General features: G+C 28.2%; 1 protein-coding gene across 14 annotated transcripts in view; it reads left to right on the top strand.

The window, feature by feature from the left end:
- The window catches only part of LOC111675697 (potassium voltage-gated channel protein Shab), a 144,671-nt gene that overhangs the window by 128,727 nt on the left and 2,323 nt on the right, over positions 1 to 13,621 (top strand). For 5 of the 14 annotated variants that reach the window (XM_046951728.1, XM_046951727.1, XM_046951723.1 and 2 more), the window contains 4 exons: positions 558 to 671; positions 9,823 to 11,083; positions 12,323 to 12,516; positions 12,589 to 12,862. In XM_046951728.1, coding sequence (XP_046807684.1) covers positions 558 to 671; positions 9,823 to 11,083; positions 12,323 to 12,516; positions 12,589 to 12,862 — 1,843 coding nt within the window. Of the gene's footprint in view, positions 1 to 557; positions 672 to 6,278; positions 6,842 to 9,822; positions 11,084 to 12,322; positions 12,517 to 12,588; positions 12,863 to 12,982; positions 13,167 to 13,621 lie in introns of those variants that run through there. The other 9 variants (XR_006940999.1, XR_006941001.1, XM_046951729.1 and 6 more) reach the window with 7 other exon arrangements.

The raw sequence follows: 13,621 nt of genomic DNA, 5'->3' as shown, positions 1-13,621 counted from the left end.
ATAAAAAGATCGAATGTAGCTTCTTTTATTAAAAATGCACGCTTTATGATTTTTCTACATATTCATATGAAAATACTTATTCAAAATGAAAAGTATACAAACATACTGCATAGAAAATATTTGCCATATTCATACATACATGCATATAAATTTCATGTATCCTTATTTTAATTTGTAATGTAAATAAAAAACATCTATGTACATAAGTATAACAAAACATTTATCATACAAATTTTAATCGGTCTCTATGTGAATGTAACTTTCAATCTATTTTTATTATAAATATATACATATTAATCTATTTATTTTATAGTTAATACTTTACTTCATTATATCTACAATATCTATATTGTATATCAGACTATATATATATATTTTTTTTTTATTATGTTTCTATGTATGTTTATTGTGTATGTTCAAACTATGTCTGTAATTCTTTCTAATTTTTATTGCATTTTAAACTTTTTCTAATTCTTATTACAAAATATAATTTTTAATTTTTAAATTAAAAAAAAAATACATGAAAAATACAAATGACATGAAAACACATTTTGTAGGAAGTGGCAGAGTTGCGTCGCCAGGTGGCGCTTGAAAATTTGCAAAATCAACGCATGGATAATTATGATCAAGATGTACCTGTGGAATTTGAATGCTGTTTTTGCACATCAAAGGTATAAATAAAAAATCACATTGAAATCATTAAACACATACGACATACATATTACACATTGCCGATTACAATATACAGACAATTGAGAGCCCATTTAAATAAATATTGAAATTTGTTTTTTTTTAATAAAACTACATTCGGTACATTGTTATAAAGTTCATGGCTGATATTCGTTAAGAGATATAAGAGAGACAAAAACAACATATAGAATACTAAGTACGACCATGCCGATTCCTATATGTCCACCATCCAAGCAATATTGACAATACTGTTTCTCTACAAATGGGGTTATTTTCATAAAATTTAGCAACAATATTATTTAGTTTAAAATTAAGATATACATATCGTTACCTGAAAAGGCGTAACAACAAAAAATTTTAAATCGGAGGGTAGAAATCAAGAAATTTTTATATATACATATATATGTGTAGACACCATTCCAGCTAGAATGATGAAATAACTTTTTAATAGGGCATTAAGTGAGAGAATAGACTAGCAAATATAGAAAAATAACTGTAAAATCAGCTTTGAATCCGGAAAAGTCGGGTAAGCAGATTTGTAATCAGTTATTTTTTGGTCTTCGTCGAACATAAATAAGTATTTATTCACCCAAAAAGTAACTAATTACTCTTTTCTCCAATATTACTTGCCTACTTACTGGGTAAGTAAAGAGTTTGCTGGGATATTGCACAATAGAGAATATTTACGAAAATTTTCTGCCTTTTCTCATAATTATAGAATTTTAAAACATAATAAGAATCCTGAATATACATATATACGAGAGTCCTTAATCAATATTTTAATGTCATGAATAAAACAAAATCTTTTTTGATAGTATGTATTAAATCGTTTGTAGATATTAAGGAATGCTATGAAATTATCTGGACCTGCCAACTATATTTTTAGACCGAAAATTATTTAAGAGATATCATAAAATATATACAGAATGGGTCGGCCTTATATGCATACATATATACAATATTACACAATAAACATATAACATAACCCTACATACATATAAACATTTACACATGTAAAATACTCTTTAATCATTACTTTATCATCAATGAATGTCTGTCTAAATCACTTTATTTTATTAATTGTGGTGTATTGATGTTTACGCTGTATGTGATTGAGTGTTAACATGTATATTAGATTTTCCCGTGGACAACTTTTTTTGTAAGCTGACCAATCAAACGATGCGTATTACTGTACTGAATATGGGTCCTTAGTTTACTAACAGGAAAAATAATTTTACAATTTTTTAGAATATTTCTTTTTGACAACAAAACTATTAAGTTTTTTATCCTTTAAAGACTCTCTTTGTTTAGATGGCCTTAAATGCACTAAAAGTAGTTGTTTTGAATAAAAAGACTGTAAAAAATATTAAACCCATTTTGAAAAATAAAATTGAGGAAAATTTTTCGGATAATTTGAGCAGAGATCAGGATTTTAATTTGCTGGTAGAGAACTTTAGACACTTTTACTTTTTTTACTTTTCCAAAGTTCAGTAATAAAATACGTATCATTTGAAAAATGTGCCTACATCAAATTCGAAGAAAAAGCTATTCCTCGGGATACTCTAATACATATACATACTATATGTAAGTATATACGTATATAAATATTTTTATGTAAATACATGAATGTATACCCTGCAATCTTTGGATTGCAAATATATTGTATAAGTCTTAATTTCAAAATGGTTCGTAATATAATTGTACACTATAGTTTTAAAAAGATTTTTTTTGATATTCTAAGGTACATACAAATAATGAATTTCGTGTCAAGTGAAACTACTTTTGAAATAGGTATCTTCTTGGCATTTCAGTTTACCCAATTTTTTTAATGGACGTTTCCTAGAAAAAATTAACTAAATTAACATAAAATTCCTTGGTTCCAAAAATTTAAAAAAAAATTTTACATAGTTAGGTTATGTTCATAGGAGAATGTATACTACATCAATCCGAAGAAATACATCTACATCCACTTCAATAAATAAACAAATACATTTTTATTATGGATTCTATCCATTAGTTTTTACATAAAAATATGAAATTTTCTCACTGTTATATTTATAGCCGAAGATCAGTAACCAATAGGAACACAGATAGTGTGACGTCTAAGCTCCTATATGCGCAGACTGATGACATAATCTTTAGTTTATTGTTCTTATTTTCTGGCTGTCAATAAATACATATGTTAAGCCCTGTGGGCGCCATTGTGATTAGATGATATTTCTGGGTCTTCTATAAGGAAATCCAAGTCCAATTTGTCGCTCAATTTAGAGCCGGATTAATACGGATATTTATTCTAATGTTTCGCTTGACCAAGACATTTCATCTTTGATCAGCAGTTTTGTGATTTGTTGCCATGATCTTGCTTCAGAACCGTTGCATCCGACGATGATAATCTTGTCTAGCGTTTGTGACATAAGATATACATGTTCTTGGCTAGACCCTGTAGAAAAGTTGGAAATTTACTTGATTTAATCTAGAAATCTTGTTCCTGGATTAAAGCTTCGTTGTTAATTTGTAAATAGATATTAATTAAACACAGAAAAAGTTTCAGCTTAAATATTATGAACTGCTTTATTGAAAAGCCTGACCTTAAATATTTCAAATTTAAATCATTTTTTCTTTTTGTAAAAAAAAAATTGAAATTTTCTTTGGATTTTTTTTATTTCTTTATGATTTTTAGATTAAAATCGATAATATGTTCACGAAATTGGCCGGATGTTATAAAAAATAGATATTTTGCTGTTTGCTGAGGTTTTGTTGTTAAAGATTTTGTTTTTTCAAGATTTCAATTTATGTTTTTTATTATACAAAATTCGCTAATATAGGATTACTAATATAGGAAACATATTAGTGGTCTTCTTTTGCAATTTTTTCAAAAATATTGTAGAAAAAAAGTAAAAATTTAAAATAAATTCAAACATTTTATGAACTTTAAATATTTTCAATGAAAATTGTTTTTGAAAAAAGTAATGTTCGATTCATAATATTAATTACCATGATACAACCATAAAAATGTAGCCTTGTCATGTCAAACATAAAGAGCAAAACTTAAAAATCTTCATATGAAAACCACAAAAAATACCATGAAATGATGCTTGAACGGCACTCGCGAACATAATTTCACACGTGTGTATCCTGTTTTTGAACTTTTTTTGGTTTTACAAACTTTTTGATTCAATTTAATTATCGTCACATTTAATCTTTTTTAATCTGAAAGTCGTAAAAATATAAAAGATTTCCAAAAAAAAATTTCAAACATTTTTAACAAAAACAATTTAAATTTGAAATATTTTAAGTCAAGGCTTCTAGATTTTATTTGAAAAAATTAATAAGAACAAATTCATACAATTTAGGAACTTGTTCTTAAATATTATTAACTTTTGTCAATGAAAGCAGTTCATAATATTTATGTTGAAACTTCTTTCTGTGTACGGTATTTTTGAGACCCATTTTGAAAAGATTGCAGAATTTAAAAAAAAATATTGTACTGAGATCAAGATATTTAATCGCTGGTAGACAATTAAGACCAGCGACAAAAAAGTGGTGCACGGGACACCCTGGCCGTGACACAAAGGCCGACAAATGTTTAACCTAGAGGGAAGTGTATACTTTTGTAAAATATTGAGCCACACTGCATCAGAATATCGAAATTGCTCCATCACATCTGAGATTTGAGATATCGTGTCCTGAAGTTAAAAAATATCAAAAATGTCAAAATAGCGTTTTCTCAAATTCCAGAACACAAAATATCAAATCCCAGATGTGATGGCTAGATTTGTATTCAGGGTGGCTCAATCCTTTAGAAACGTCTAACTTGGCAGTTCAATCCTTCAGAAGCGTCTAACTTGGTGTTAGGGTTACGACTTATTTAAAATTTTGACAGCCTGTGTTATTATAAATTTTATGTGTTTTTGTCATGTTTTTATTGTCCTGTGTACTGGTACTGACTGTGTATGTGTTTTTGTAATTATCAAAAAGAAATTTAATTTAATAAATATTATAAAACCCCTAAGAATAACGTAATAATTGTTTAATTGTTTCAACTATATTTATATAATATAAAATAACTATTACAGGATCGAGTTTGTACTTTCCATGGCAGAAATTATACAATGTCACAATTGGTTCGTCCACCACCTTTGCCAAGAAATTATATGATTTTAAAACGTATGATAGAAACTGGTGCTGTTGATGTGTTTTATCTTTAAGTGGTAAAAATTCCATTCACTTTTACTACATCGAACTAGTTTTTTTCCTTTTTATAAGAATGGCTACAATTAATTTTGTATTTTGTCTAAAGACATTTTCCCCATTTTTTCCCCTTTAAATTAGATTTGAAATGGAATTCCTTAGGATTCGACTTTAGTGTACGATTTATATATAGTATATGTATAAAAGTTAATATTTAAGATTATTGATTGATCTTCCTGTTTTATTGTAAATACTTAGAGTAAATCAATAATAAAAGTGCAATTACATATTTACCGCTTTAAATTTTGTATATTTTATTGTATATGTAATTCATTTTCCTGTACATCTTTGTATTTAAATATATTTAAGTTTCCTGTATCTTTTTAATTTGAAAATATCACCAACTATTGAACTAAATTCCAATTTTCATTTGTTAAACATTAAACGAAAATAAATTTTATGTTTATAGTTAACATTTAATTTAGTGCCAGTAAAATCGTAAAAACGTCCAAATAGTCATGATAACTTTTTTTAAGGCAATAAAGACTATATTCATAAAAAGAACCCAGTTTTATACGGCAACTCAAGTAATATCTGTCAAAATTTTATGCAGGAGAGTTCGAATTGGATCGTCTAAACGATCCAATTGCCAAATTATCCACAAAACGTTATCTGTCTTATTAAACGAACAAATTTGAATGGTTCTACACAGTTCGTTTACCGATCTTATTATTTTTTTTAACATTAAAACTTGTTTCTTAGTTGGTAGAGCAGTAGCGTGATCGACTCGGGGTTTCGATCAGTTTTTTCAATAAAAAACAAATCAATAAATGCATAATCTGCTCTAACTGTCAAGATAAACAGTTTACTTGAAAGTAACATTATATCCAACCTAAGTGAGATATGTTACATCAAATTAAAAGACTTGACTGTTAGCTAAAAGTGAACCAACACGATTTCTTATTTTTTTTTACCTTTTTTAAGTTCAGTAAAAATATGATTGTTATTTAGAAGATCGAATTGTACCAAATACGGATGATTCTGAATTAACACTTTTCGTAAAATGAATACTTTTTGATAATATTCTTTATTCGTTTAACACTATATTTTTTGTACAAATTGAAAATATGTATTTTACTTTATTATTACATTTTTATAAAATTTTGTTTTTGATTTAATTTTAATTATTGTTATTATAATTTTGTACACAATTTTGAATTAAGTACGTGTATTCTTTGTAAATTATTTTGTAATTTATTTCATTGATTAGTTTTAAATAAATATAAATGTATCTGCATATAATGCTCTATATGTACGTGAATAAGTTTTAGTTTATTTATTTATGTTTTTAAATATTATTTTTAATTTTATGTTTATTTATTTTTGTTTTTTTAAAGGGATATCAAAGATGTCAAGGCGAATGTATTCCATTACGAGCGAATAGTGTTTAACAAAGAATATTAATGAAATTCTCTGATACCACATCAGTCAGTCAATCAATCAATATATATATCTATCAATCATTAAGTGTGAATTGAAAAAATTCTAAATCAAACGCAAATTGTACTAAATCAAAAAAAAATTAAATTTAAACTAAATTAAATTTAACTAAAATATAATTAAACTAAAAATGCCTTAAGATGATGAGATATCAAAAATTAACATACTTTTATACATAAAATACATACATAAATCATATAACATTTATTTTTAAAGTAATTATTAGACAACGACATATTGATACTTTATTGAAAAAAAAAAACAATACCATACATTCAATTACATATTACGTAGTAAATTTTGAGTAAAATGTTTTTAGTTTTTTTTGTGTTAATTTCAATTAAGATTTATTCGATTATTTGTTCTAAACTGAATTTTAATAACATTTAAGTTGATTTTGTTTTTGATTTATTATATTAGATATATTTATTTAGTTTTTCCTTTATTGTGCTTTAGATTTATTTGATTCAATTGTATTAAGAAATTTTATAAATTGTAGTAAGAAAATATTTACAAACATACATTGCAAAAAAACATTAAAATTAAACAAATGAATAAAAGACATGCAAAAATTCAAAGAATTTTTGTTAAATCTTTTCTACTTCATACAAACAAATATCAAACAAACTTAAACTAAATACGAAATTTTATAATAATGAAATTATTTTTAACAATAACAACAACAAAAACAATTTAATTACAAGGAAATTGAATGCTTTAATTTATGAGTATGAGTAGTTATTAAAACTTTAAAGTATTTTATAAATTATATAGTTGTTTTTATTTATTTTTTTATTTAGATAAATTTAATTTATGAATAAAAAATATTGAATTTAATATAAATATAAATTTTGAAATTATATATTTTTTTAATTGCACTTAACAAAACTTATTAACTTACTTAATTCAGTATCTAACTGTAGGGAAGATCAAAATATAAAATATTTCTCTTTAAGAATTCGACATACTCCAACTCATTATTTTTTATCCAACGATAAATTGACAGTTTTCTTAAAAAAATTAATCTACCGGTTAAAGGATAACCGGAGGTTGAGGTATTGGCCCTTAGAATAATAGTTTTCGATAAGCAGTTCTAAATAGATCTAAAGCCATTAATTACAAATATCGTGCAAAATATCCAAAGAGGTATGACATCACTTTCAGAAAACCATTTTATTACTTACAATGATCCTTTCATATAAAGTGTAAGAACTTTTGTCGATCTCTACGCCCAAAAACTGGTACCGCTGTAGTTAATCAATTTCCTCCCCTACTTTGAAATCATTATATCAATATATGTAAAAGTTATAACCATACACCACTTTAGTGGAGAGGATGTATTGTCTTTGTACTGGAACGCATTGAAATATTGGTTTTATATCTATCATAAAGAATACCAATCGGCTCTGAATCGATTTAGCTATGTCCGACTTTGGAATCAAACTTCAGGTAGCAATTTTTAAGATAATTTGATGAAACCTAACACAAACTTTTTTTAGTTCAAGGAGGAAAATTGAAAATGGTTAAAATGATAAGTATGCTAAATATGATCGGGCTTCATTTGACCTAGTCCCATACAAATGATTTAAAAGTCAGTAAACACAAGTAGGAATTAGGGCAAAAAAACACTTAACAGCTTTATTTATAAAAATTATCCAAATTTTTTACGTACTATTATCTGTTATAGAACATCATATGGTCCGCCTGTAAATTCTTACTTGTTTTATACTTATATTATTTTGAAATCATGGTTCTAATATATTCCATAAAATACATATACAATCGACTCCCGGCACTTGTTAACCTTATGACAATTGTCTAAATATATTCAAAATTTTGCTGATTTTAAAAGCAGACTTCTATCGCAAAAATATCTGGGGTGTTGATTTTTACAATAACGCTAAAACGGCTTTCCTATATATAAGGATTTATAATATAAAATATTTTTGGATATATATCTGGAATTTCTAAATGGCTAGTCTGAGCTGAAGAGAATTAGTCAAGGAGTATTCAAGTTTAAATTGTGAAAATGGGTGCTCAAAGAAAAATTTTTGGGTGCCAAGAAAAATTTTTAAATGGGTGTTTTTTATATATTTGGACTGCTCTCAACTAAATATCTCATATAATATCTGAGATGTAATGTTTCCATACCTTGATCAACTCGTTTTCAAATAAACGACGTAAAAGGTAAAAATTGTTTGTGTTAGACAACTAAATTACCAAAACATATATAGCATTTCATTCTGCCCCACTGTGCAATTATAGTTCTATTAGTTTTGTTTAAGAACTTTTGGAGTTAAACTGGGTTAAGTTTGTCGTTATTACTTATTTATAGACCATCGCAATGTGGGTTATACTTCACTGTTCTATCGATACTACAATGGAATGTGCTCCTCTGAAATTGGGTAACTTATTCCTGAGACCCATATATTATTGGGTAACAAACGTCATTCTTCAAGAACACACCCATTTGTAATCTATTGGAACAAAATTTTGCTATAAATTATAAGTTTATAAGTTACGTAGATGAGAAGAAACGCCTGTTTTGGTAATTTGTCCAACTTTTAACCACTGTAACTCAGAGAATAAATGACTATACTATAATAATAAACGTTATTAATAAAACCCCCTTTAGTAATGTTTTAATTTTTGATATTTGGAAAAGCATCTCCTGGTTTTAATTTATAGATGAATGAGTTAATTTATTTATGTGTAGTTTGCATTTTAAAATGACATGATATATTTAAAAAGATATTCATTAAAAAACGTTTAACTAAAGGTAAGTTTTTTAATTTAACATAAATTCATATAAGTTGTAATTTGTTTAAATTTAATTTTATGCCGCATGTTTTTCTTTCATTAATTTAATTAAAATCATTTCACATTTAAGATTCACTGTAAATTATTGATATTTCTTCATAAACAAACATTTAATAGTAGTTAAACTTCTTCTAAGCCCAAGTCATGTAAGAAGTGAAAATTGGATATTATAAAACAATTTCTCATACCTCGGCTAAATGAAAGTAGATTCCACTTTGCTTAATTGTAAAACCTACTAAACTTAAAATGCCTTATACCAATTGGTTTTAAACATAATTTATAGGTTTTAATAAAATTCTGAAGATTATTACAAATTTCTAAATTAAAAATTAAATTTCGAAAATTCCTAGTGTTAAAAAGTCAAAGAAAATTACAAATATATGCTAAATATTTCCAAATATATTTACATGTTTAAAAATATATATGCGAATCTAATTGATGTAATTAACATATAATTAGGATGTAACTTAATCAGTTTAATCACTCAATATTGTTGGCTTTAATCTATGTAAATGTGCTGAATATAACGCATCATTTAAATTATTTTCAAATACATAAATATTTCATTTCAAAATAAAAAATAAACCTTTAAATTTCATTAATGTTTGTTTTTTGTTATAGGACTTCAAGGAATTCACTGATGCCGAAGGTGTAATCTCACTTCCAACATCGGACTTCCATAAACCAATTTGTTATGAAATGCGGCAAGCGGCTAATCGTGATCTACAGCAAACTCTTCCATTTGGCCTACTGACAACAGCAGCGGCGGTACCCCTACCAACTACCGCAACTATACCGTCGAGCCAAATGCAACAGCAGCAGCAGCAACAACAACTCTTAGCTGGCATTATCTCAGCCACGACGGGTACAACACAAACTGAATTGTTATATTCTGCCGGCAGCGGAGGCGGTATTATACGAGCTCCAATGCCATACACTGCCACTGGCGCTGCGCCAATTTCACAATCATCTTCGACCTCATCGTCGTACGGTACTACAACATCGACCACAATAGCGCTGCCATTAGATACGCCTCTGAGATATCCACCGTACATAACTAGCAGCAGTATCAGTTCCACTGTTAATAACTTCAACCACAACTACAATAACAACTTCAATACAACATCTCTGGGAACTTGCCATCCGCTGTCAATGAGCACAAGCCAACAAGGTGCACTACCAGCACTGGGGAACAATTACAGCAACAATAATTTGAATAATTTGAATTTCAATAACAACAATGCCGATCTGGCGAGCGTAGACAGTTCTGATACGTATGCCAGTTGTCAAACCCACCCATTTTTGTCGCAAGGTGATCTAACGTCCGACTTTAACGACGAGGTGTGTGCCTTAGACATAGACATGGACAATTTGTATATAAATCCGTTGGAAAAAGATTCGGCCGGTAATACAACAACCGGTTATATGGTCGGTTTGCCGCCTACCCCCTCCTCTGGCCAGATACGGGCCCACGTCAAGAAGAGTGCCTCGGGTGATACGGCTTTGCGAAATTTGGCAGCCGGCGGTCTAAGTCCCATGGATGATGTTTACCAAAGTGCATTCGATGCCCACGATCGTGGTAGTCATATTAGTCTTAACGAGAATCCAGTGCCAAAACATCGTAAAACACGATTCCAGCAAAGCTTTACCGTAGCATTGCCACCCCACTCCGCCGTTAGTGCAATTGGACAGTCATCGGCGAAACCACGAGCACGTTTCGAAGACTCGAAGTTATCGCATGAAAATCTGGGAAGTGAAAGCAGTCCTGCGAGTAGTACGGGAAAAAAGAAACGTTCCTCGTTTATGCCCGGTAAAAGTTTAGCCACTGCCACTAAATTAATAAATCAGCACCTGTTTGGTATACAAAATGTTGGACCCAAAGGTAATGAAAGCTTAAAAATATTATTTAATTTCGTTCTTGTTAATGGTTTCTAAGTTGAAATAGTCGTGTAAATTTTGTATTTTAATTTTTGTGTTTTACAAATGTTATTAATGAATACATGAAGATGATTTTTTTATTTGTTGATTGCAGTTTTTTAACTGTAAATATTTTTTTGTAAACATTGTACTGTGTATAAATATCATTAGCATTTGGTATAAGTTTAGAATTGTATCTTAATAATAAATATCAGTACCGTCCCGACTGCAGTTATAAACATAAAAATAACTTAATAATTACATCATAATTTAAAAGACTATTTTCCTAAATTAGAAATTTACCCTTTTAATACATACTATTATTTACATATTACAGATCTGTATTATAATTTGTTTTGAGACTTCTTGAAATACTTTAGAGATTTTCAAAAAAATCTCCTTTGAACACTTTTTTTTATTTAAAAATATTTACGAAATTTTACTTTAAATGCCGATATTCAGTACACAGATTAATATTCTATTTTTAACAATTTCAATGTCTAAAAAACCCAGCAGTTCAGCATAACAGTCCCAAACCAACCACCAATTTGGGTGCTTGTTTTAGGATGAAGTCCATCGTAATAGATACAGTCAGAAAACAAGTCCAAAAGTGATTCATTTAACAATTTCAATATAAAAATAACCCAGCAGTTCAGCGAAACAGTCCCAAACCAATTTGGGTTCTAGATCTAGGATGAAGTCCATCGTAATATATACAGTCAGAAAACAAGTCCCAAAAAATGTGTGGTAATGAACCTGTTCGCCAAATTTGTGTTTTTAAGTTTTTACAAAGGGGGCACTAAAGTGACAATAGTGACGACTAATTTGAGAAAACCAGGAGGTTAGACGTAAGTGGAAATAACTGTCATATTGGAATACAATGATTCCTAGTCGAACTGCTGGAAACTCTTTCATGAAAAAAATTAGTAATACAATCCCTATCAGAATTTAATGATTGAATTGTTATTTTAATGTAAATAATGTTGTACGGTATAAATATTTTACAAATGTTAATTAATTATATATGTAATTGTTGCTGTTAACATTTATGCTATTAATATAAATATGTATTTATTGTATTCTTTTATTCGTATTTGTTTATTTATTGTATATTCCCATTTATAAAAATTAAAATCTTGTATATATAAACATATACATATGTACATACGTTGGTGTTATTTGCTTGCTTGTTTGATTGATTTAGCCAAATTTGAAAGTAAACATTCCTCATCGATAGACTCTATAGATGCATCGCCAAATTTAGAACATCATCGACGATCCAAGTCGATATTGAAAAATAAATCGGATGTGTCGCGAGTACTGGCAGATCCTGAAAGTGAACGTCTGCTAGCGGACAATATGTCTGGGTCTGGTGTCTCAGATAATGGCACTGTCATGGTAAATACATACATATAACATAGAAAATTAGAATGTGATATTAAAAATTAATAATTTTTATTTTACGTACAGGGCGAGTCTGGCAGTGATTACTCACCGAATAAATTACCTCATTCAGTTTTAGCTAAGTCAATATCCCCACCACCCCTTAGGCATCGTACCCTAATGCAACAACGCTCAGGTCCGGCTAATCTACAATCGAAACCGACCAAATTTCAAACACCACGCTATCCGGAGGAACAAGCCTTACGTCAGGTTAAACCGGTACTGGCCCGTTCCGCCGCAGCATCTCATATGTCCGGTGATAGTAACCGTTACGATTCAACGAATAGAGACAGTAGTTTAGGTAAGTTATCCAATCGACTCTGTCAATTCATTTAAATTCATCAATTCAAATTAACTGTTTGTTTAATTGAAATAATACAATTTTATTTGTCTTTCGTTAATATCAATGATTCATCATCAGTCATATTCGATGCTGCATTTTAATCGAGATCATCTTTAAAACTAAAATTACTCTTTCAAGAACTGCATGTCTCTAAAACATTCCAAGCATTCAGATTTTTGTTTTGTTATGGATACCTCTAAGTTTTGGTAGTAGAAATATATATTTTCAATTCTCAATTATTTGCTTCTACCTCTAATAATTGGTAATAATTGTAAATCATTGTTAGATATTTGTAAATTTGGAACAAAATTTTAAATTATAAAAGCACTTCAAAATTAAGCACCTCTCAATTGCACTCTAATATTTTAATAAGTCTATTCACTTCTATCTTTTCTGCACAATGGCAATTTTTTACAAATAAATTGTTAAATTTTAAAACGCCCTATTAAATAAGTAATATTAAAATATAAAATACATTTTTCACAATTTCAAAACACATAAATAACTACAGGCGTATTTTTTTTAAATCATAAAATTCTTTAGTATCTTTAAACATGATTTTTATGTATCTGTGTAAAAATTGTATTAAGTAAAAATACAAAATTTACTGGTGAATGTTACAAGACTGCGAGTGGTTGTAAAGCACTCTTACGAATCTTGAATAACACTAAATTTATTTTTAAAACTAAAAACTTAAGAACTATTAAACAAAATCTT

The sequence above is a fragment of the Lucilia cuprina genome, chromosome 5, assembly GCF_022045245.1.
Source record: "Lucilia cuprina isolate Lc7/37 chromosome 5, ASM2204524v1, whole genome shotgun sequence".
NCBI lineage: Eukaryota > Metazoa > Arthropoda > Insecta > Diptera > Calliphoridae > Lucilia > Lucilia cuprina.
This window is presented reverse-complemented; position numbering and strand designations above follow the sequence as displayed.